Here is a 24,949-nt window from a genome sequence, read left to right as displayed (position 1 = left end):
CCTGCCTTCCTGCTATCTCTCTGAGCGAGGTGACGAGAGGAGCAGCAATGAGTCAAGCCTTCACATCTGTCACCGAGACACACAATGCAATTAAAAGTTAATAGACACAGACAAAGGCAAGAAAAAAAGTACAGTTTTACCCTTTCTTCTTCTCTTTTGTCACCAGAGTTTGTTTACTGAACCCTTTGAAGTCCTCCTCCCCGCCTTCCCTCAGCCTCCTCCCCCATGTCGCCTCTCTGCATCCTCTGACAACGTGATGCAGGTACACAATATTGAAGATGAGCAGCGCTGGCACCACAGAGGAGGCAGGTGAAGTCAAAAAATATTCATTTCAAATTGGATTTTCTTTTCCGTTCGCTATCTACTGAATTGCATTAGTTCACAGGGCTGAGAGTGCGGCGCGATGAGGGAGGACCCGTCCGTCGTGCCGCAGAAAGACTATTGAAAGCGTCAGAGAGGAACCAAAAGCACATCAAATCAATTCCAGCAGGCGAGGGGAAGCAGTCCCAGGTTGAGGACTGGGTGACACATGTGCCTCTGACGGAGATTATTTCCCTCCCCTCCCAGCTTCCACCTTTTTAATCTTATTTAGCTTGGCAGCACATGCAAATTATTGTGAATTACCGGAGATAGGTGTGACGAAAGGTGGATGAGATCAACAGGAGAAGGAGGTCAACACGAACATTTTAGAGGCAACTTTGAAGACGATGGTTACTTGCTGTTAGACTTTTTTGGCCTAATATTTCACCCTGGAGTCTCTTTTACCAATTTTTGTGTTAAATGCCGTCATACATGTGCAATGTGTTAGTGGACTGACACCGAATCTCTGCTGAGGTGTTGCTCCAGGCTAATTTTTAGCGTAACTAATGCTATTAGATTTTTCTCCATAAAACTTGATATATTTTCACATATTGTTCATATAAACATTAACATTTGAACAATAATGTACATTATGTATGTCTGGTCAAAGGTGATACTTTCTCAGGTTTACATTTTAAATAATTTGATTAGGAATGAGTGAACATCGCATCTCCAGTTATGTCTAAATAATTTAGCATGACAATAAAAACATGTTCAACACCATCAAAACATTCACTCATTTCCTCACTTGCTGTACACTTAACAAGGTCAGAGTAGATTGCTCGCAAAAGTGTATAATATGCTACATATGTTGTTTTCTGATCTAGTAAATTAGGGTCTTAGGTTGTTTTCACACCCAATAGTCTGGTAAACTCAATTTCTAATTTCTCTCTCAAACAATATGTAGCTTTTATTTTAATGTGTGTTTTTTATTGCAAGTGTTATTATGTTATTTTCTTCCATTTCAACCATAATTGCTCCTGAAGGGGAAATGCAAATGCAGCATGAAACTTCTATTTTTCATAAAATCAGAAGATTGGAATAAAACTCAATATTGACCATGTGATATGCCCAAAACAAATAAGCCTTCACATTCACTGACCTCTAGGATGAACACAGGAAGCTGCGTAAGCTCCTCCATCACAGAAGCGTGATACTCTGTCTGACTGAACACCGGCGCCTCGTCGTTGCGGTTGACCACCTGAACCACCACCAGGGTCTCGTTCTCCCATTTCCCATCAGAAGCGACCAGCCGCAGCTCGTAGCGCTGCTCCATCTCGTAGTCGAGCGGCTGAGCTACAAAGATGGTGCCCACCTCTGGCTCCACGTCGAAGGTCCCCATGGCGTTTCCTGAAGTGATCTGGTAGCGCAGCTTAGCATTGGCGCCTGGATGGAAGAAATAAGAGTCTGGGTCAGTTTGAGCTGTTTCAGTTTCTGCTCTCAAAAACTTTCTATCCTGGCATTTTATTATTATCTGTGTATTCAAATGTCAGTTGATGAAAAAGAGGCAGTTAATATTATTTTATTTTTGACATGATCAGAAAAAAAAAAACAAATAACCTTTAACACAACCTTTAGCTTTTTGCCATTATGGCCAAAAATGTCAAATTGATGACAGTCATGGGGCAGAAGCTTTTGTTATTTTTATGTATTCAATAATATACTAAACATATAATATTTTAATAAATCACAGTAGTCAAATTTTAGTAGTAAAGGAATCTGTAAGTCATTGTCGCTCCAAAATATAAACACACTATAAACGTGCACAGTTGGTGTTTTAAATGACAAGTAAATATTTTAAAAGTTTTTGGGATTAATTGAAGAAAAATATGTTTCAGGAAGTTTTTAAGAGTTTTAATTAGTCTGTGAAAATAAATCACAATTTCGCTACATTCTTGAATTGTGGACTGAGGGGCAAAACAAAATCATCCAGAGGACCACAAATGGCCCCCCAGCCACACTTTGGACATCACTGTTTTAACACAACCTGAGTTGCATGTATCTCTTCTTCTGAAACTTAACTTTTTGAATAGTATTGCAGGAATTGCTGGCAAAAGAAGATTATCTTTGATTGGCAGAGGAAACAGACACACACACACACACACACACGCTGATGACCCATGTGGACAGCAGCAGCAGATATCACATCTCAGAAGAAAACAAGCATCTTCCTCACAGTGGGGCTCATTAGATGCTCACGCCTTCACATCTTGTCTGCATCAGATCCGCTCATCGAGTTGTGATGCAGTACTTCAGAGAATGTTACCTTGGCTGAAATTATTTTCCTGGAGATTTAACATGAATTTGATATTTAAACCTTAACCGAATCGCAAAAATGGCATTTTTACCTAATACAAGATTTTAAAAACTATCTATTATGTGACCATTTCAAGAGTCTCTTTCCTAAACTGAGACAAAGGTTTTAATATTTAATTTTTATGTAGTTTTGAATTTAGCTTTTCCATTCCACTACTCAGTTTTAATTTGTTTGTTGCTATAGTTTTTTTTTCTTAGTTTATTTTCTTAGAAAATGCTTAGTTTCAATTGAGGTGTTATTAGTTTCAGTGATTTTGTGAAACAAGCTTCATAGAAGGCACAAAACTGGTTTTAGAAAATGTTCATTTAGGGCAAATGAATGACCATACATTCCAGGAAAGTATAAAAGATGGGGGAATAATTTAAAAAACCTTGGTAAACACAATAACATAGAGCTTTTCAAGTAAACTTTAAGGTTCATGGCAGTTTCCTCTCTTCATAATGTCCCATATATTTTACCGTGTTCAACTACAAGGCCCTTTCTTTTGTCTAAAACAAAGATATATTCAAAGTAATCCCACGTTGGACTCTGGCGCTTTCTCTGACTTTTGTTGACATGACGCTAGTTGTACGCCAACCAGCATTATTAAGGATGATTTTACTGATATTAGAAGAAAACATCTAGTTTGAAATTATTTTTGGGATTGTTTGAAAAAAAGAAAATGGAGCAAAAATTGTATAGTCTCAGCAATAACAGGATTTAGGCTACCTTTCTTTAAAAACAATTGCTGTATTTAGCCAACTTTTATCAATTAATTCAAGCTAATTTGGGTGCACCAAAGCCTGCTTTTGAAAATTTATAGAAAATGTGAAAGACTTTCTGTCAGCAATAATTTTACCATTAAAATTAAAAACTCAGATATCTGGACTGAGTGGACCACATCGATGCTGATTCTCCACACAGAATAAATGTCTCTGAATGTGAGTAAAATATCCTAAATGTTTCATTTCAGACTATATATATGAATGAAAATCTGCTCCAAAACTGAAGTTGGTTAATGACACAAAATTGATGTCAGTCATCAGTTTAACGTTACAAATAAAAAAGGCTGAGATGGATGCAACACTACTTCACCCACTATGACCCTTTCATTTGAAAGAAATTAAAGCGATGTGAATCTTTTCTTTAAATATTGCTATTTTTATAGATGAATGCATTATTGAGTGATGAATAAATCTCCCTCTTCCTGCATATTCTGGCATTACTCCCTCCCATCCTTCCCTTTTGTCCTTGGTTTCTTGTCTTGTTACCTTGACTTCCCTGTTATCTTCTAAGCCTTCCCTCTAGGTCTTTTACTCTTTTTATTCATGCATATTTCCTTCTTTTCCTTAACTATTTGTCCGCTCTGTCCACTCAACATTTACATTATTACCATTTCTTCTATCCTCCTTAGTTCACCTTTTGCCTTCTTCAACTTTTCCTCCTGTTTTTCCCCCATCCTTTCGATCTCTGTGTCTCCCCTGACATCTTGTTTTTCCTTTTATCTCTTTTCCATTTTCAGCTTTCTCCTATTTTCCCCTCTTTTCCCATTCATACTCCTCTCCATCCCTTCTTTCATTCCCTCTATTGGCCTCTCGTCTTCTCTCCTGACGAAGTGAAAAAATGCCAACACACACATGGATGAGGTAAACACACACACACACACAGAAGCATGTTCATAGCCCAGAGGCAGGTCTGTCTGGGTCCAGCTTGCTCTCTGTTTACCGGCACCAAGGAGACTTTAGGAGACAAACACCATCTGCGGAGACATGGAAGAGCTTCATTACGACATCGTGTGCTTCTGTGTCTGTGAGGAAAAGTTTAAGTGCACCGGTCCGTCTCAGCCTCGAAGCGCGATCTGTGGTGACATTTGAGCGAGCGGCTCGGTGTGCGTGTGTAAATGGGAGTGCATGTAAATGTGTGTAAGGGGAGTAGCTACAGCGGTTTTTCGCCTCCGGCAGCCTCCCTAATGATCAGCCTGGCCATATGGTGTTGCCCTCCCCACACGTACACAACAGCACATGTGCACACACACGCCTGCACACTAGGGGACAGGGTTGATTTAATTCACAGCCTAGCAGAGGACCCAAAATTGAGATTAAGGTCAGATCTCTGCTTCTCATGAGGTGGACCGGAGGGGAAATTCGTCCGTGAGCACCGACTGCAGGTCAACACTCTGACAAACTAAACTCTTCACTTTAAAACTGTGTAAGAAAATTCTGAACTGAATGTTACCTCAAATGGGGGAAATTCTTTACCAGGCTGTCTGCAGGTTTCAGTCAAAATTAAGACTTTTTAATGCCAGCTTGAATGAAATTTAAGACAGAAGAAACTATTAATATAAGGGCTTGTATGGGCTGGCAACCAGTGGTAAAAACAAACGTCGTCCTGCCAACGGCTGATACATTTGCGCTTACCACTAATAAAACGCAAAAAAGGCTACTTAGTTAGCAAGGGTATATTAGCAGCTAGTTACCGTCTGCTTCAAATCACAAAACGCAATATAGATGCCTGTGTGCGACTCTAACAATTGCCTGACAGAAAAGTCCCACAAGAAAAAGGAAAACATATTTAAGGCTAATTTACATTTTTTTAAAATTAATTCACAGCATTTTAAGGTCTTAATTTTAGGTCCATGACTTTAAGGCGTTTTAAGATCTTTTTAATGCCACGTTGAATGACATTTAAGACAGAAAAAAATATAAATTTAGGGGCTCACATGGTCTGGCGAGCAGTGGTAAAAATGAACATTGCACTCACCCATGATAGAAGCTAGCTAGCTAGCCAGGGCATATTATCAGCTTGTAACCATCTGCCTCAAATTGCAGAGCATAATGAAGATGCCTGCGTGTGACTCAAACTTTTGCCTGACAGAAGACATGATTGAATAGTTCTGCAATGGCAAATTTTAAGACATGATTAACGTATTTAAGGCCAACTTAGGTTTTTTTCAAATCTAAAAAGACATTTTAAGGCCTTAATTTAAGGTTACTAATTTAAGACTTTTTAAGGATGTGTGTACACATTGTCGAAGTTTTTAAAAGAGCACAGACATGTACTGCAGATATAGTACCTTACTCATTTTTAAGTTTTGAATGTTCTTGTCTGAAAAGAAATACTGAATCCAGTACGGTCCGGGTGCGGAACCAGTGAAACTTTTATCAACCTACAAGCAAAGAATTACACACAATACAATTCTTTTAAATTACTTATTTTGCACCTTGTATAACGTAAAACTCACATTGCACATGACCCTGAACAATATGAACATGAACTTTGGAGAGAGCAATGTGAAAGTAACATTTATAAACTGACTGAAAAGATGTGTTCCGGTTAATTTCAAGCAGAAGTAGATGCTGTAATGAAGTAATATTGGATAGCAGACCTTCTTTTCATTTATTAAAGTTTTATTTCCTTTAACTGCTTTGTATTAGAACTAAAAACAGTGATTTTTGTGAGGCAGATGTTTGCACAGTGACATGACTTCTGGTCAGCATGACAGGACCAGTTACTTCCAATCACACATTGCTTATTATCACTCCACTTCTCTGTTGCGGTAGATGCTTGTTCGTGTTTACTAAACCCCGAGGCGACACTTAACTGAAACACTGAACTCAGCAGAACTGATAAAAAGCCTCTTGATCTCATTACCCAACACTCTTAGTTCGGCACATTTTCCACTAGGAGGACCAAATGAAGCCAGAAAACACGACGGGCGACAAAAGCTGCTGCATCTAATCAGCTTTATGGGGAGTGGGGAGGTGAAGAGGGGTAATCTACATCCACCCCTCAGATCCCCTTCACCTCACCTCAGCTAATTCCAACAAACACTGAATCAAGCTGAAATGAATGCAGGAGTTTGATCTAAAGTGTCAGTGTGTGTATTTCCACTGTAAATGTGTTTGTTGTACCTAGTTTATACCAGGGCTGAAAGGTCACTGGTCCTTCAACACCTGTCAGCTTTAACAACAAACTATGCTCATAATGTACGACACACACACACTGAAAAAGCCAAGGTGACAGTACAGCTGGAGGATAAAACCTTCAGTACATTTTATAGCTCATCAAATCTCAGTGTGCGGCTTTAACTCTTTCAGGAGTTTGATTCTTCATCCTGTGTGACCTTCAGGAAAACATGCAGCCAGCATTTACATCAGAATCAGCAGGTGTGTATGGGAAATGCCTCAAGCCAAGAAACAAATTGACTCACTGGAAAGGCAACCTTGAATTTAATCACAATAGGAACAAGATAACAAATTTCTTCCTGTAGTTTAAGACACACCAGCTGTGCTCTGTGAAACTATCTGCTTCATTTAACATTTTTCACATCATAACATTTTAATCACAAATGCCCTTGTATTTCAGTGGGATTTTAAGATACAGCCTAAGTATTAAATTCCACACAGTAGTGGGCACACTTCCGCTAACCCATTAATGTAATAGAGGAGTGAAAATGGAAAAAATTAACAGAGAGATAGAAGGACCTGAGCTAGTTTTTGTTTAGCACTTTGAAAACATTTAGCTCTCACAATCCCTGATCCGGTATCATCGTTGTTTTCGTCACACCAGTGACTGCATGTAGGAATTAAACAGCCTACGGCTCTGGACCACTCGGGAGCACAGAGACCAACATCAGCAGAAACAGCCATCTAAGCTCAAACATCCCCTTAAACCTTCCTAACTGGTGGCTAGATGGTGGGCCTACTGGGATTAACTCAAACCTTAAATCTGATCCTCACTGAGTCAGCAATGGGAGTGTCAGACAGAAGTATCTGTTTGGGATTTAACTTGTTTTCGAATCTTTCTCACTTCTCTATAAGGAATAATGTGCTTTTCATCATCAGCAGTAAATTAAACAAATTCACTGGCCCGATTGTAAGTCAAACCTAAAAGGTCAGTGATCTGACCCAAATTATAAATGTTGAATAAAGAATTACCATCTGTCAGCACAGCAATTTACGGACTTCTATAAAGCTGTCCTTCTAAATATAACCAAAAATCATAACCGTAGAATCACATCTGACAGTTTTAGACTGGATGCCACTGTCATGAACACTGGCTCATTTTTTAAATATAGTTTTAACTGAAGTAACTCACTTTATTCATGAAATGAGATAATAAGAAATGACAAAGTCAGATCTGGATTAACATCTATTCAACTATTTGGATACCTGAGTTTAAATAATTATAAAATATTGATAAAAAATGTATAAGTTCATTTTACATGAGTGGACTAGATGTTGATGTCAGTTTTTTTTTTTGGTCTTTTTTTTACTTGTAGCTGAATGATGTGTTTTTATACTAAATATTTCACTAAGGTTTATTGTTTTTTTGTCATAGAAAAGTGCAAATGCTACTGATGCTTTCTCTTTGTAAAACTTAAAATGAAATTCTGTGGTATATACATATTTAATCAACACAGCATGTGTACTCTGCTGCGCTCCTCCCCTTATGCCTGTTTTCTGTCTCACTCAGAGTAAAAAGGAGCAAAAACGGGAAAAAAAGAAAAGATAAACAACTGCAACGTCATTCCCATTGTTTGTGCTAAAGCCTCATTATATGTAGTTTGTTTATAAACGCAGGTATTTATTCATTTTTAATGTATGTTTATTGACCTGCCTTTTTAAATTTTTAAAAATTCTTAGTTTGTTACCTGGTGCTTTAATCCTACTAATCATTTTGTTTCATATAATATTTGTTTTACCAATTTTGCAAATAAATCTTACATCATTAGAGCATTTTGATCCTAAATTACTGTTATTTAACTTATTTTATTACAATTATTTTATATTTTGTATTGGCTTTGTTCATCACTCAAACATCTTTAAAGTATACTTTACAATAAAAGCTGAAGTAAACATAATTAAATGGATAGTGATAAAAGAAAACAAGGTATTTTAGCCACAGCTATGGTCTGTTGATAATCCTGAAAAGACCTAAATGCCAATTAAAAGTATTCACTCCTTTGGATGAATTTCCCTATTTTATTGCTTTTACAAATCAATCAGATCAACAAAAATCAAACTATTGAGTAGTGTTAATCATGCCAAACCCAAATTTACCTTTTAAATCTAATAACTTAGTTAAAAACTACAAATATTTGTGACGACTGATGAGATGAAACTCTGAGGACTACAGAACAAGATTATGTGTATGTGGCTAGCAGTCAATAAGAAAGACATAAATATAAAATATTAAAAAAGAAAATAAGTGATAACTTGCTCACCAACTTTATTCCACTCACAGTCTTAGTAAAGACAATCTCAGAATCTCAGAGGCTGAAACCAAACAGCAGAAAAAAACAAAAGTATGGAGAAAGAGAGGCTATGCTTTTGTTTTCTGATATTTTTGTCCTTTCTCCTGCTGCTGCTTATTGGTTTTGAGCAGAGGAGGAAGAGGAATGAGGGACAAACATAAACAAAGAGACAAACATCAAAACTGTCGACCTCAAGGGAGCAGCATCGCTCGCTAACGAGCTGCGACAGCGAGAGAAGAAGAGGGAGGAAATGTGCAGAGGAGGCACGGAGAAGAAAACAAGGAAAGGAAGCGAGGAGAGGAGAAGGAAAAAGTGGCAAGACGACAAGAAACAGGAACCTGATTTTTTCAGCTAATTTAAAGCATTAAGATAAAGTTAGCTCTGATTTATGCACACAAACATAGTACAAAAAATTGCAACTCTACCAAAAACAGCTCATGCATCTTCCTGTTACTGACCAGAAGGAGGCCAGCTGTACACAACAACAGTCCCAGAATCAACATACAATATTTATAGTCAGACACAACACTAAAACCACACACACTTCAACCTTTCACCTCCCAGTTCATCAGTTGCATTTGTGTCATTTTTGGCAACACATTTGGCTAAATAATTCACTACGAAAGCTGCGTTGGAATACAGTAGAAATGTAACAGAGTTATTACATTAAGATGTTTGTGTTTTAGTGCTGCCTTGTAATGCAACACATTATTCAGACTGTATATATTCAAAAACATAGCATGCGTGCAAGTAATGTCTTATTACAATCATAACTTCTGCTGTATAAGGACATGTCAGTTTGCTTTTACAGCTGTGTGTCTGTGTTTACATCTTTTTTAACTCAGCCAAGAGCGCTGACTGTCCTCCAGCTAGAGAGGAGTTTATTTTCTGCACTGAATCAGTTTAGGACCTTAATGGGAAAGAAGAGAAAGAGGCTTTATAAAACCGGACCAAAGTGGTTCTGTTACTCCTGCAGAACAAGATGACCGGATCAGTGGGACTAGCAATCATTTCTATTGGTCATGATGGTAACAGGAAGCAAACATGTCTGCAACTTTCTGAGAAGGTCTGAAAATAAAAAGTAACACCTTTAAATAAACCTGAAAGGGCACAAATGTGTTGTTAAAAGTCTGATAATACAACAAAACAATGGAATAAATAAGAAACAAAAGTAGGAAGAGAACGACAAAATGAAAAGATAAAAGAAGACCAGATGAGATTAAGGTGAAACATGAAGGGAGCAAAACTCCATTGGTAGAAAAAAAAGATTTATATTAAAGAACAAAACAAACAATGGGAATAAAAACATAATTTATGTCACTTTGCCACAACCAAGCAGAGAACGATCCAAAAACAAAGTCAGATTCAGACTGACCTTCATCCTCGTCGTTGGCTGTGACAGTGATGAGGACGTAGCCCACCTCCTTGTCTTCCTCCACACTGACCTCGTACACAGGCTGGGCAAACGCCGGAGCGTTGTCGTTGACATCGGTGACAAAGATCCTGACGTAGGCGGTGTCTGCATGAAGGATCAACACAGAGTGTATTTGTACACTTAAATCATCACTGAATTTAGGAACTTCAGGATGTTGCTGCATCAAATATCTACATGCCAAATTTTCTGTATTTTTATTAGGTGTATGCAATCAGTGAATGAGATGATGACTCTGGGGCGTACCTGTGTTTGGCTGGCCTTGCTGGCCCGGTCGGGCTGACTCGGAGCCATCCTGCGACTGCACCTCGATCAGGTAAGAAGCTTTCTGCTCACGGTCAAAAGAAGCACGAGTTACTACGACGCCGCTGCGGGAGTCGATGCTGAAGTACTGAGAGTCTCCGCTCTCATCCTTCAGGATCGTGTAGTGGATCTGAAGAGAAGACGCAGAGAACAGGTTAAGAAAGTAAGAAGAAGAGGATGTAAAAATTCAGCCAAGGGATCAGAGTAAGTGCTTGTTACCATCCCATGCAGACCCGAGTCGAGGTCTGTCGCTGAGACCTGAGCAACCGATGTGCCAATCTGTGCTCCTTCAGGCACCGTGGCCTCGTAGGTGGATGACAGGAAGAAAGGAACGTTGTCGTTGACATCTGTAATAGAAAACAACAAAAAAGAGCAATTTATTGTCCCTAATTTTTCTGAATATTATTAGTTTTCTTGTTGGCAGAACACAAACTGTTGTGTCTACAAAAGTTGGATTTAATCCAGACCAATTGTTTGGCTTTTGCAACATTTTACTCTACCAAAGACAATCAAAGAGAACTAGAAATGAATAACAGAGAAACAAGGAAAACAGAAACGTCTTTGCTCTGAAGTCCATCAGAAAAGAAAGTTGGAATGGGTCTCTCCTTGCAATGAAAATTGAGTTATTAGAGAGGAATTATCCTCATAACACTCTGAAATGTCCACAAAGAAGCTTTCAAGCTCCGCTAAACCAATTAGAGCATCCAGAGTGGGTTTGTTCAAAGCCAGTCAAAGTCAGAAAGTGTTTTCTCCTCTTTTCTTCCCTTCATCCTCCCGCCCACAGATGCTGATTGAGAAATGAGTCACTTCTGAAATGAGGCAGCATGGAGATCACACCGTTAATGTTTTTCCTCTTTTCTTTCTCTGCCACAGACGACCACGGAACCTCATTACTCTCAGTCCTCGTCGTTTTCCAGGGCTGTCGCTCGTTACGTCTGAGCTGCTCCTAGTGATGGCTTCTGCTCTTCTCAGATAAACTGTGACTTTTCACATGCAAGTAAATATCCAATTACTTTTATATGGTTCAAACTGCAGTAAATTAGAAAACTGGGGTTCTGGATTTAAAAACAGAAGATCAACCAAAATAGATTTTATTAACTGTCCCATTTCTGTTATGCTTACGTGAGTTCATCAAAGATTTAGTTTTTGTCATCGCGTCTTTTCATGCTAGCTGCTTGTGGTTTGGAAGACATTGAACTTTGAAAAACACTGACATAACACTCATAGCTTTATTATTTGTTTTTGAGATATATCTTTACTATATTAATTTCTTGTGCATGTGGACTAAGTTTTTATTTGATGTTTATTAAGATGGCATGCTAACGCTAACATGCTTACTCTGTTTGGACACAATTTTGTAATTAAGTGTGTAGCATATTTCAGTTCAGTTCTAGTTAATCATGTGCAGATAAAACTTAAAGAAAAATGTTTTTCTGCTGCTTCATAAACTTTCTGTGAACAATGTGAAATTAATGATAGACCAGCTAACATCTCCACACAGTGAGCTGCACCAACCAAAACAGTCTGTCCTTTACTGTTAATGTCATTGTAGAGGGCAAAAACGCATATTTTTTAAAAGAAAACTCAAATTGCTTAGGTCAATAACATAACATGCATGGACTATAAAACAGTCTTGTAAGTTAAAATAGGGTGTAATTTAAAAATACTGGCTTCTTGATTAACAATTTGGATGCTGCTGACATAAAATATGACATCAATTACAAGTATCGAGAGTTGAGTTTATTTACAAACTCTAACATTAATTATTTTAAAATATGTTGATCGGGATTGAATCATCTCATCATCTTTAGTTTTTCTCAGTGTCAGGGACATCCATAAATTGTCATGATTGAAAATGTCTTCAGTGACATCGGTCACAAAGATCCTGACGTAGGCGGTGTCTGCATGAAGGATCATGCAATTAAGCATTTATCCCAAATTTATTTTCTCTGTTTTGAGTCTATTAAAAATGATGTAATATCTATTTTACATCAATGGGGGACAAGAATGTCAATATTACCAACTTCAGAACTTATAAAAGTAAGATTCTGAGCAAGGCTAAATGATAATAGGCTAAAGATTTGTAAGGTTTTAAAAAAATATGTTTCCTACATTGACTTTCATTTAAATTTGAAATGAAATAGCTCAAAATGAAAGAGGTGAGGAACGTTCAAAATCAAAAACTGAGTTTGAATTAAGATGAAAGGTGAAAACACAGCTGAAAATCCTTGGTTTGCAAAACAACTCATGTTATCCTCACCTTAGCCAGTCTTACCTGTCACATTGATGTAAACAGTGGAGAAGGATGCGAGAGGCACGGCAGCGACGTTTTGCACACGCACTCTCAGCGTGAAGAAGCGTGTCATCTCGTAGTCGAGGTTCTCGGCCACCAGGATCGACGCCGAGCTGTCCACCCGGTTTGGTTTGATGTAAAACCGCACCGGCATGTTGGTCTCTGGCACCAGGCCTTCCTCCAGATTGTAGGTCACCCTGGGATCGCCAAGTGGAGACGTTGCCTTGACGGTCTTAATAGAAAAATAGATTTTATTTATTAAAGTGCCAGTAGCAAAAAAACATGTGATCACAGAGAGGGATTAAAGTTCACTTTTAGGTTACCAGGTTCTGCTTTTATGTTCCTCACATTTGATGTTGCAGGTTGGATCAGCTAGTTCTGGTTTTCTCTAATGATATATTTAAACTGTTCTTGTTTAAATAATCTACTTAAAGTTTATTATTTGGTAAGCGGTGGATAGAGAAGGAGAGGGGCCTTAAGTTAGACTGAATGTATTCAATAACGCTCAGGAAAAATGTGAAATGTCTTTATACAGCCACTGAATGAATCAGCTTCTCTTCTGTGTATTCATCTTAAGCTTTGAGTTTATATTAAAGTCCAGAAATAGAGACAAGTTCCATTTTTTCACTGTGAACCTCAACATAATTCATACAGAAAATCAAGCCAAAGAGGATTGTGTGGGCTCGTGACGATGCGATGCAGCTGGTGTCGTCTTTACAGCCCTTCATTATGAAACAGATCCAAAAGCTTCCTGATCTATTACAACAGAAAAATGAACTAAAATACACATCTACATTTCAAAGAATGCAGGATTTTAGTGACCAGAGCAGAATTTCAGTCCTATTATGGAAAAAGCACTTAGAGAGGAACCCTGAGTGCATCACTACTTACTTTTTATTGATTTTTTATGTAGTAAGCAAAATGTGTGAACTCCTGTGAGTTTAAATTGTCTTAAGTTGGTCATCAACTAGCAGAGGAGCTTAATTGAAGATAAACTGATCTTGCTTTAAGCTTAGATTGATTCAACTACTGGCTGACCAAAAGTCTCAAGGAAACTAGACCCTCAATTCCACCATATAAGAAAAAATAAAACCCCGACAAAAAGTTATAATTTAGAGTTAATTCATAATTTTCACATTCAGTCCTAATTTTGAGATAGAAAGTATTAATTTTGACGTTCAAAGTCATAATTATGTGATATAAAGTCATAACTATGACTTCTTGTTGGGCATAAGTTTAAGATAAAATCATACTTGTGAGATTCAAAGTAATAATTGAGATTCAAAGTGATAATTTTGCCTTTTAGCCCTAATTTTGAGATAGAAAGTCATAATTTTCACTTTATGATATACCAGAATTATGTGACACCAGTCATAATTAGGAGATTCAAAGTCATGATTTTGACTTTCAAAGGCAAAATTGAGATTCACAAGCATAATTTCACAATAAAGTCATAATTATGAGATTAAAACTCAATTTTGATTTTCACTGGTATAATTATAACACAGTCCTAATTATAAAATTCAAATCATAATTAAAATTCAGTTTAGTTTTCAGATTAAAAGCTATAATCATGACATAGCAGAGTAAGGCATCTTTAAAAAAAAACACAGTGACTGTCTATTTCATAACAATGACTTTGAAAGTAGAAGTTATGACTTCTTGTTGCTTTTTATATTTTTTTTTCATGGGAGAAATGCCCCTAAAGTCACAGTTTATTGTGTCTGTGTGCATGTTTGTATTTGTGAGAGAAGGCTTTTAAGTATTTTGTCCTTCAGAGATTCCCATCCATGCTGCATAACCAGTTTCCATAGTTGAGTGATGTCAATTCACTTTACAGTTCAGGGTTATGACCTAAGCAGCACAAACACACACACTGAGAGCGTTGGAAACATAATTTATAAATAAATGTCCATTAAAACAATATAAAGGTAGTATGGGCATCTGTCAGTCCTGCACTTTATATTCTATATTTATATTTATATTCATATTCATATTTTATACTGTATTTTATTTTATTCTGAAGTAACCTCACAACATTGAAAGCTCAAAACACTGTCCTGAGCTGTATGCAACGAAACTTCGTTCTGTATACACCCTGTGCATGCAAAATGACAATAAAGTCAGTCTAAGTCTAAGTCTAAGTGAATGAGACTGGTTCCCTCTCTAGGGTTTCTTGGCTGGCAGGAAGAGACTCCAGAGGAGATCCAGATCTATGTCTTTTGTAGCAAATCAAGACAGAAACCATCTAATGTAACAGCCTTCAAAAGATTTATTACCATTCTCAATAGATCTACTCAAATTATAGAATTAGAATTTCCTAAAAATTGTAGAAAATTGATGAAGGATGATGCTGCTGCATTAAAATTTGACATCTTTTACACAAGTCTCAGCAACATGTAACATGACTTATATCAACGTTAGACAACATGTATTTATGATTAATGGGATAATTAAAGTGAAAAAGAAGCCAATTATAAATACTTCACCTTGTTTATCTGTAGATCATTTGTGGAAGGTGCCCCAGTGTGCAGTCGATGTAAAATCATTTCACTTTGGTAAAGGGCATGCTTAATCTATTTCAGCACAAAGAATTGATGCGTAGAGAAACTGGCTTGCTCAATTGAAAAAGAAAACATGACCTTCAAGCAACTCCGTATAGTCCTGTCATTTCCTGGAGTTAACATCCTTCCCTGAGTGAGAAATGCTGTCAACAACTTTAAACACCAAAACCCTCTCAGCCCTCTCCTTCCAAGCGACAGTGACTCCCGTATCTTTGTTATCAACTTAGTAATTTGGAGAAACACATGCCGTAAGAAAACACAAAGATTCTTGGTTAAAAGGTCAGTTCATAGTGGAATAATAAATTAGCATTTCTACTTTAGATAACATGACCTATACGCCATATTTGCTTCAATTATTTCCCCCAACATGTTATTTACATCTCTTTATATTCTTAAATAGGTTTTCCTCTTTCGTTTGACTCTTAAAAAAACCATTTAAGTTCAAGGTGTGTTTGAGTTTCCAGGTGAGAAGTCATGTCCTGACATGTTGGTGCAGCGTGGCTCAGCCCTGCAGTAGGCCAGGGCAGCGGAGCGTATGGAATCAGTGTTAATGAGGAATCATCTCATTAGACATCACTGCAGTGTGCTGAAGCTAAACTGATCAGTGTCTGCCATCTTCTCCCACACAGATTAATGCCCGTGGAAAAATGGCTAGAGATCACTGGCAGCTGGTGAGGCTGGTGCTGGGCTTGAGGCAGCAGCTGCAACGCACTTCATACTTTCAGCTTCACTGCTAAAAGTTAGTTAGTTCAAAATGCTGAACCAAGGTAAGTAAGGTCAAACAAAAGTTTTCCCTTTTATTTTCACCTATAGTTACATCTCTCATGCAGATGAGTATTGTGTTTTGCTTGTTGAGGGGTGTATCAGAACACAGAAATAAATAAATACTTTGGTCCTAAAGTCCTGGTTTGATATGTACTTCGGTTTTATGTGACTGGATGGATGGAGATGCAATATGGAAGTGACTATAATATGATCTATAAACTACCAGAGTTACCTTCCAGAAACAAAAAAAAAACTGAACCAAAAGTAGAAATGCTTAAGTATTTTTGTAGTTTCTGTTTTCCATATTGTTGTGTTTCATAACCCAGAAAGAATTTCTTTATGTATGTACGATGTAGCAACATTTTTGCAATGGTTGGCACACTTCCACTAATCCGCTAATGCGCTAATAGCAGAACTAATTGTTAGCTTAGCACTTCAACTAAGCTTTTTTGCTAACTTTGAAAAGACATAGCACTCTTAGTTTCCCCTACATCAATTTTTATAGATAAATTGTAAAGCACTAATTTACTTGGATGTTTTATAAACTTTCATTTGAATAAAGTTTAACATCTGTACTGAAGTTTTGGTAATCAACTGGATTTTAGAAGTGGGTGAAGAAAGTTTACACAGCAGATCTGCAACAAGACAATATGGAAGATATAGCAAAAATACTTCAGCATTTGTACTTTTAATTAATTGGGTTTTTTTTCATTTTAGGTTTGAATCATAAAATCTGGAAGTAGAGTGAGGGTTATCTTTGATCATATTTTCTAATCACTGTACAATCAAATTTTTACTTTATGTTTTTTATAATTTTACTTTGTTGGTGAAAACCTGCATGCTTTTGCTTGCCTGTCACTTTGACCCTGGCAAACCTGAGTTTCCCCACTGAGGGACAATAAAGTTTTTTCTGCAGTCAGCTTCTTAAAAAAAAGATACTGGAAAGCAATACTGGGCTACTAAAATGAAACATTATAAGGTTAAGCTATAGATAAAAGTACCTGTTCCATGAGAATACGCAAACAGGATGGAGAAGAAAGCAAGAGGAGGAAGTCAACTGATGAGGAGACTATTATACCCTGAGTGGGAGATGACAACAGCTTATTGATATGGAGATTTAACACACAGCACCTTCCACCACTGCAGCATGTTTCTCCCTCTGCCTCGTTAACAATGTGATTAACAGACCTTATTAAGGCTGTTAAATTTAAAACAACAGTTTCTCCTTGGTGCAATTACCCACTGCAGAGGAGACGAAGGAGGAAGGCGGAGGAGGACATATTTCAGTCCTTTGAGTGATTTGTGTAAGTTGTCAGTTCTGGTATATTATACATTTTAATTAGCTAAATTGATTTCCTGCACAAGGGATATTGCCACCTTAACCCGAGTACAGGTTTTGTGGTTGTTTGTTAGATTTTCTTTTAAATGGCAGATCGTAGCTGCTTTTCCATTTATCATTTAATTGCGCAAATTGGAATAATGAAAATAAATCTGCTTAATGGAAACACTCCGATTTTGAAAAAACAAACAAACAAGAATTTCGATAGAAAGTTCTTGTGCTAGGATGAAGTGATTTTTCAGGCGTTTCAAAATTAGTGCATTTCACAAAACTGCAAGCACTTTTTTCGCATCAACAAAAAAGTTGATGTGATCAATAACTGTCGGAAAAGATGAAGTTAAGAGGAAGTGGTTGGAAGATCATGGGATGGCATGCTTTTTAATGACTTATCACACAAACAAACTTGTTCAAGTGTGATTTTAATATTGTTTATTATTTAATAGGAATACAGTAATTGCAAAATTTTGTATTTTTGGCATATTTGTAATGGAAACACAGCTAGTTGTTCAATGTTGCTTATTAGTTCTATATATCTATCTTCTTTTGTTGCTTCTTTTGCTTTCTTTTTTATTTTACATTGAAGATTTTGAAGGATAAACCATGCCTCAAATCAGTGTTTCTTTTCTAAGATTATTTATATTCAATTATAAGTTGAGAAATCTTAAAAATGTGGTTTTAATTGTAATAAATGGTCAAATTTAACTACAGTTCAAACAGAAACAATCACTAATATTCTCACAACTCCTCCAGGTTACCTGGTTTTCATGAATACAACAATTTTGTTAAAGCAGTTTGAGACTAACCCTAACATAAAAATTCCTCTTAACTAATACAGAAGAACTGTGAAACCCTCTATAACAGCTGGACATTTGGTATTTTAATAGTTTAGAGAATGCAGGTGTTTGTGACACAATGCCAAGTTGAAAAGACATCAGCAGTGACCTTAGAGAGGTGATCAAAACTATTTAAATTTCATCATTGTAAAACATCAAAAAACATTTAAGAAAAAAACAAAAGTTCCAGTTGATGTCCCAGTAAATTCACCTAAAAATTAGATTATAAAATGCTCAGAAAATGTGCAAAAAAAATCCCCATATCTCCCTTACATTTCCATCATTCCTAAAGCCATATAAACACATTCACTCCTCAGAAAGAATGTAATAAAAACCTGTGGCTGCAATTGTTCATCCAAGAGAAAGAAAAAACATATTTTTTTATATTTTCCATGCTGTCAACAAATCCTATAAAAAGAGTGAAATCAACAATGTGTTAGTCCGTTTCCTTCGACTCCCTCTCCCTCCATCCTCCTTCCCTCCCGCCTTCCTCGCACCGTCTCTGTCAGGTTAAACACAATAATTAAATGTCTGTTTTTCGGAGGTGATGGGAGTCCATTGTGATGCTCAGACAGCAGGTGTAATTTTCCCCTTCCCCTCAATCATCTCTGACAGATGGAGCATGTGGGTGGAACAACCTCCAATCACCAGCAGCACTTTTCAGGACTTTCAGTGCAAAATGTTCTAAAAGGAGCACAGAAACACACAGATACACGCCCAAAAACACTGTTTGAAAACTGACTAACCTCCGTGAAATCGAGCAGCTGGAGGGTGAAAACTCCTCCACCTCCAAAACTAGAGGCTTAGGAAGAGAGAACAAATTAGGATGGAGGGATCAAAAGAGGGGAAAAAAGAGAAACCCTTGAGGTCTACAAGCAGTACGTGTGTGTGTTGGTTGCTGTGAGTCAGGTGAGACAGACTCGGGGCGGGTTTGTTGTTTACTCGGCAGAAAAGTGCTTAATGGAGCTCGGCTAAACGTGCTGACACAGAGACGGGGAGAAGAAGGAAGGGACAGATGAGAGAGCAGGATGAAGAGGAAGAAAGAGTGTTTCCAGCCTCCTCGGGGCGCTCTGCAAAGGCATGGCGAGGGATGGAAATGAAAGAGAGCTGTTTCACTGCTGCCGGAGAACAACTGGGCTTAAATATTCCTGTTTTTTTACGTTTCCCCGCAAAACGTGTCGCTTTACAACTCGGATCAGCACAAGTGGTAATTTCCTAATCAGCAACAATTGGGGACTTTTGGAGCTTTTTGAAGAAGTCATAAAAGATATCCCCAAGAGAGCCCAAAAATCTGGGATGAAAAGCAAAAACTTTAAATTTTCATTATTTTCTTTTTCAACCCATCTCAAAGAGCAAATAAATAATGTATTAGTCCTGCCATGTCACTCAAGCTAAAACAGAAAACAGGACTAGAGATAGGATGTTGCAAACTGCTTTTCCTAGAAAACAGTTTTCTAAAGTTTATCTAAAGTTTGATAAGACTCTAAGGCACAGGTATCAAACTCCAGTTCTCAAGGGCCGGTGTCCTACAGTTTTTAGATGTGCCTCAAGTACAAAACACTGGAATGAAATGGCTTAATTACCTCCTCCTTGTGTAGATCAGTTCTCCAGAGCCTTGCTAATGACCTAATTCTTCTATTCAGGTGTGGTGCAGCAGAGGTACATCTAAAGGCTGCAGACAGCGGCCCTCGAGGACTGGAGTTTGACACCCCTGCTCTAAGGCTACGTTCACATTCAAAGATCTTGAGGCTCAATTCTAATTTTTTGGCTGAAATCGTATTTTAAAATTTTTTTTGCATGGTTGTTCATACCACTAATTAAACTAATATGCAAACCGTGCATCGCTTATGAAAGTAATAATGGACGCTGCCATTTATAGATTGATCTTAAAGTTTGTTCAGCAACAGGAGCTGACAGTATTATCACAAAATCATAGCCAGACAAAGAAAACTGATAAAAAAAAGAGAGCACAACAAGTAGCAACAGTGTTTTGTGGGACTTTGTAATGTCTGTAGAGAAGTCAGTTTGGATGTTTGGTTGAGTGAGGAGCGGCGTGCTTGTTACTGTGATGTGCTTTATTGGAATAGACTTAATACATAATTTCATAGTTTTCAGCCACTGATTGTGTGCTGGTTTACAGTGTGTGGCTTCTTCTGGTGCAGAATTATGATGCATGTGTCATGTCAATGAAATAAAAGTTGGATTAAATAGCTGTCAATCAATCAGATATGTAACATATTGAGTAGCACATGGAGTTGGCACAAATCAGACATTTTTCCTTTTTTGGGGGTGAAAAGATCAGAATAGGGCCTTTCAGACAGTCGTTAAAAAATTGGATATGGGTCAAATATGGGAAATTTTTTTTTATTTGAGTCGCATTCGCTTGATGTGTGAAACTAGTCTAAATGTGAATCTGAATTATTTGGTTATCACAATTATCACAAAGAAACCTTGACTATATTGCCAATACCGTTGACCCAATCAGTTTCATGGCTCCAGGTGTACAAAATCAAGCACATAAGCTGTAGACTGCCTCTACTAACAGTTCAGTAAATTCCAGCATCATACCATGACAAGATGTTTAGATGAGAAATTTCTTCCCTTCCAGAAAATCCACAGTCAACTGTTAGTGATGATATAACAAAATGGACGTGATCAGAAATGACAGCGTAGCAGTCATGAAGTGGTGGGTCAAATAAAATCACAAAGTGGGGTCAGCAGATGGTGAGCAGTGCACAGAGTTCATCAACGTTCTGCAGTCAACAGTTGCAGACCTCTAGAAATTATTCTACCTTCATATTAGCTCAATAGCATTTCATAAAGAGCTTCAGGGATTTGGTTTCAATCGCTAAGCAGCTGCAACAAAACCTTTCATCACCAAGAGCAATGCAAACTGTTGGGTTGTCACATGTATTATAAAGTCAACCTTTGCCTGTTTGTGGTTTAGTATTCACAAATTTGCTGAAAAAATATTCAAGTTTCGTCCCACAAAGCAATATTTCTCTATTTTAAAAGCTAAAAGGCTTGTTGCATGATAACTGTCTCAGGGATTCCTGTAGAAACAAAGACATTGAGAATAACTTCAAATGAAAAGCTTCATTTAACTGATGAGGCAAAAGTGTTCAAAAAGAAAACAAATGGAGTAAATGTTCAAATTTAGGAAAAAAAAAAGTTTTGCATTAAAATCATAAAAAATACACAAAGTATGAGGTGTAAAATGTAAAATGTGATTGGAAATATATTTTCAAAATAATTGCAAGAGGTGTAATAGCATTGCAACCACGCTCATATCAATACTCATTGTCTGCAAGTGATAAATGCCTAAATAAATCCTGACAACCGCAGAAAAATAATTATGCAGCCATTTTCCTGTGTAACTAGGATAAAATTATCCCTAAGTCTTGCCCGGTGATTATGAAAAGTCATAGTTGTTGTAAAATCATTTATTCAGTTTAAATCTGTAATCTGAAAGTGTCGTGGTCTCTGACTCACCACTATCTTAGCATCTCGGACAGTATTTTCCGGAACAGTGACCCAGTATTCGGGCTGATCCCAGTGGGGCGGCTGGTTGTGAACGTTGGTGATGATGACGGTCAGCTCCACAGAGCTGCTGCGGTTTCCTCCGTCTGAGGCCAAGATCTGCTGGTTGATCCGGGACGTCTTTAAGGAGACACACAAAAAGGTAGAGAGATTAAATAAAATAAAATGACTATTTATTTGGTCTGTGGAGAACCAAACGTGTGCTTACATAAGGAGATAATTGTTAAAATATTGACAAGTCAGTAATATTGTCATTCATATTGACGTGTAAGATTTAGATTTTAAGACGATGATGTGCAAAATCATCAATATATTTTGTCATCATTTACAAAGGCAAAATTTAAGTTTCATTAAACAGTAGGTGGAAAACACAATTTAAGGAAAAAATGAAGAATTTATTTCCAGAAGAATTCATACGCCTGGATATTATTCATATTTTGGTTCATTACAACAATGGTTGTTAACACCATTTACTGTAAAAATATTATTGATATGTTTTTCATTCTGAAAAATGTGACATGAAGTCGTATTTAGCCCATCTGAGTTGCATTTTTGCACATGGGCACTAAAATTTCTGCCCATTCCACAAAAAAGCTAAAACTCAAGTCAGTTTGGATTTTGGAAGCATTTTACCTGCTACTTACGATTATAGGATTTCGGATTGGACTTTGACTGGACCATTCTATCACACAAATAAGCTGCAACATAAACCATTCAGTTACAGCTGGATTTGCAACTCGGAAACAGTTGCAAACTGCAAACTTTGCAGTTAATAATTTTGCACTTTGTCTTGTTGATTCACATACAATTAATTGCAAGGGAATACAATAATTAAAGTTTGTACAAAATGTGGAAAATCTCTAGGTTGTACGAATGCTTTTGGAGTGGACTGAAGGTTGGCATGAAGTTAGACTAAGTTTGAACCTGCGGACCCCTGCTGTGTTTCTGACCTGTGAGATTGGGTAATTGACATAAATCCAGCCTGTGTTGGGGTTGATGTGCAGGTAAGCTGGTTTCTGGTTGGACAGTGAGTAGGTGATGGCCGAGTTGCTCCCCTGATCGTCGTCGTGTGCCGCCGCCCGTAAAAAACTAGTTCCAACTGGAGTGTCCTCTCTTAGGAAGTCTGAAAATAGAAGAAGATTTGGTTTGATATCCAGAAAGATGCTAGATGTAGTCCATCATGCTCAACCACAAAGTCAACCATGACAAATATATTTTATTAAATTTGACAGAACAAAGTTTACCACCACATTGTGTGGCTGTAAGCAGACATTATAATAATAGGAACGCAGCATTGTGATGTGTCAGCAGAGTGTCACCTCATTTTGTCATTTCTAGGTCTCATTCCACAAAGTCAACATGCATTTTTATATTTATGAATATAACCTCAAATCCTGCTGACTGCGGCGCATGTCAGTGCTGATCACACAACCAAAACAACGAGAGGAAAGGAGGTCGACTGCTGCATTTTCTCCCTGAAATGCTGCTTTTTCAACCATTATGTCGATAATATTTTCCTTTGCATATTTGGGAGTCTCTGTGAATGCATTACAACTGAAAAATCATCTCATATTCTGTTAAATATAATGAGAAATCCAATAAAAAAACAAAGTCTTTAAAACTTCACTGTGACAAAAAGCTTGGACTGTGAGGCTCTATTGTAATTTAGTTGTTTTCAGGAAATGTTGTTAAAAATAGTAATTTTCTAAGCAGGTGCTCTAACCAAGCAATCGCTAGATCCCCATAACAGCAAAAATGTCACCAAGAAGGTGAATACTACAAAAAGTATTCACCTTCTTGGATGTTTTACCCCTTTTACTGCTTTCACAAATCAATTGTGATCAACAAAATGTAGCTTTTTTGACAAAATAATCCCCTTGATGTCAAAGTGAAAAGAGATTCCTACAAAATAATAGAAAGTTTTGGGGGTTGGTCTTCTGTGGCACATACAATTCATACAGCACAGAGAAAACTAAACGGGAATGTGTAAATTGTGTTAATCTACTTATTTTAGTCTAAATGGAGGACTTGGCAGCTTACCCTGTAGAGGAAGAAAAGAAAGTAAGGTGCAGAAGGTTTAGACAGTAACAAGCACAATAAATGTACAGGTCCTTCAATCACACATACCAGATGATTTGCGCTTGACTCAACCTGTGGTTATATCAAGCAACAAATTGGAACTGGAAGATGTTAAAAACAGGAGAATTTACACTGCTTACTCAAATTATGGTCTAAAAAATAATATTATTAAAATGGCATGTCAGGTTCACTTCAGACCTATAATTGAAGTTAATGAGCCGGGTCGAACTGGGCTTGGACACAATGTCTACAGGTTTTGGTGGACACCAAGTCACAACATGCACACCATCCCTCCTATGAAGCATGGTGGTAGTAGCATCATGCTGTGGGGATGATTCTCAGCAGCAGTCCTGGAAGGCTTGTGAAGATTGAAGGTGAAATGATCGGAAAAGGATTAGGGCCACTGGAAAAAGAAAATCTGACTTTTTTTTTCTCAGAGTTCTGACTTTTATCATTTGAATATCTTCTGATATCCAAGTGAGAAAAAAAGTCAGAGTTCTGAGATTAAAGTCAGAATTTGGGGGGGGGGAAAGTAAATATTGTCCAAATTCTGACTTTAATCAATATTCTGACTTTGAAGAAGTCAGAATTTGGAGAATTCTTTACTCCAAATTTATTCAGAATTTAGAGTAAAAAGTCAGAAATTGCAGATTATCCAGTAAAATATTGGGAAATCCTGGAGGCCAGTTTATTGACATTTGTATTTGTAAGAGAACTACTGCTTTGGAGAACATTTATTTTCCAGCAAGATAACATCTTGAAGCACCCAGCTGAAACTACACAAAAATGATTCAAAGACAGCAAGGTGCATGTTCTGGACTAGCCTAGTCAAATCCACACTGAGTCACAGTGGCTACAAACATTGAATATAAGTTTGGCACAGGCTGTT

General features: G+C 37.3%; 1 protein-coding gene across 1 annotated transcript in view; it reads right to left on the bottom strand.

The window, feature by feature from the left end:
* Positions 1-24,949, bottom strand: part of LOC114142302 (neural-cadherin) — a 137,320-nt gene that overhangs the window by 32,476 nt on the left and 79,895 nt on the right. Inside the window, exons 11-17 of the mRNA XM_028013516.1 lie at positions 22,932-23,104; positions 21,934-22,101; positions 12,923-13,172; positions 10,867-10,994; positions 10,591-10,777; positions 10,288-10,431; positions 1,463-1,746 (exon numbers count right to left, since the gene is read on the bottom strand). Of these exons, the coding sequence (XP_027869317.1) occupies positions 1,463-1,746; positions 10,288-10,431; positions 10,591-10,777; positions 10,867-10,994; positions 12,923-13,172; positions 21,934-22,101; positions 22,932-23,104 (1,334 nt within the window). The remainder of the gene's footprint in view (positions 1-1,462; positions 1,747-10,287; positions 10,432-10,590; positions 10,778-10,866; positions 10,995-12,922; positions 13,173-21,933; positions 22,102-22,931; positions 23,105-24,949) is intronic.

This window comes from Xiphophorus couchianus, chromosome 3, assembly GCF_001444195.1.
Source record: "Xiphophorus couchianus chromosome 3, X_couchianus-1.0, whole genome shotgun sequence".
Lineage (NCBI taxonomy): Eukaryota > Metazoa > Chordata > Actinopteri > Cyprinodontiformes > Poeciliidae > Xiphophorus > Xiphophorus couchianus.
The sequence above is the reverse complement of the archived record's forward strand: the minus strand, read 5'-3'. Positions and strand labels throughout refer to the sequence as shown.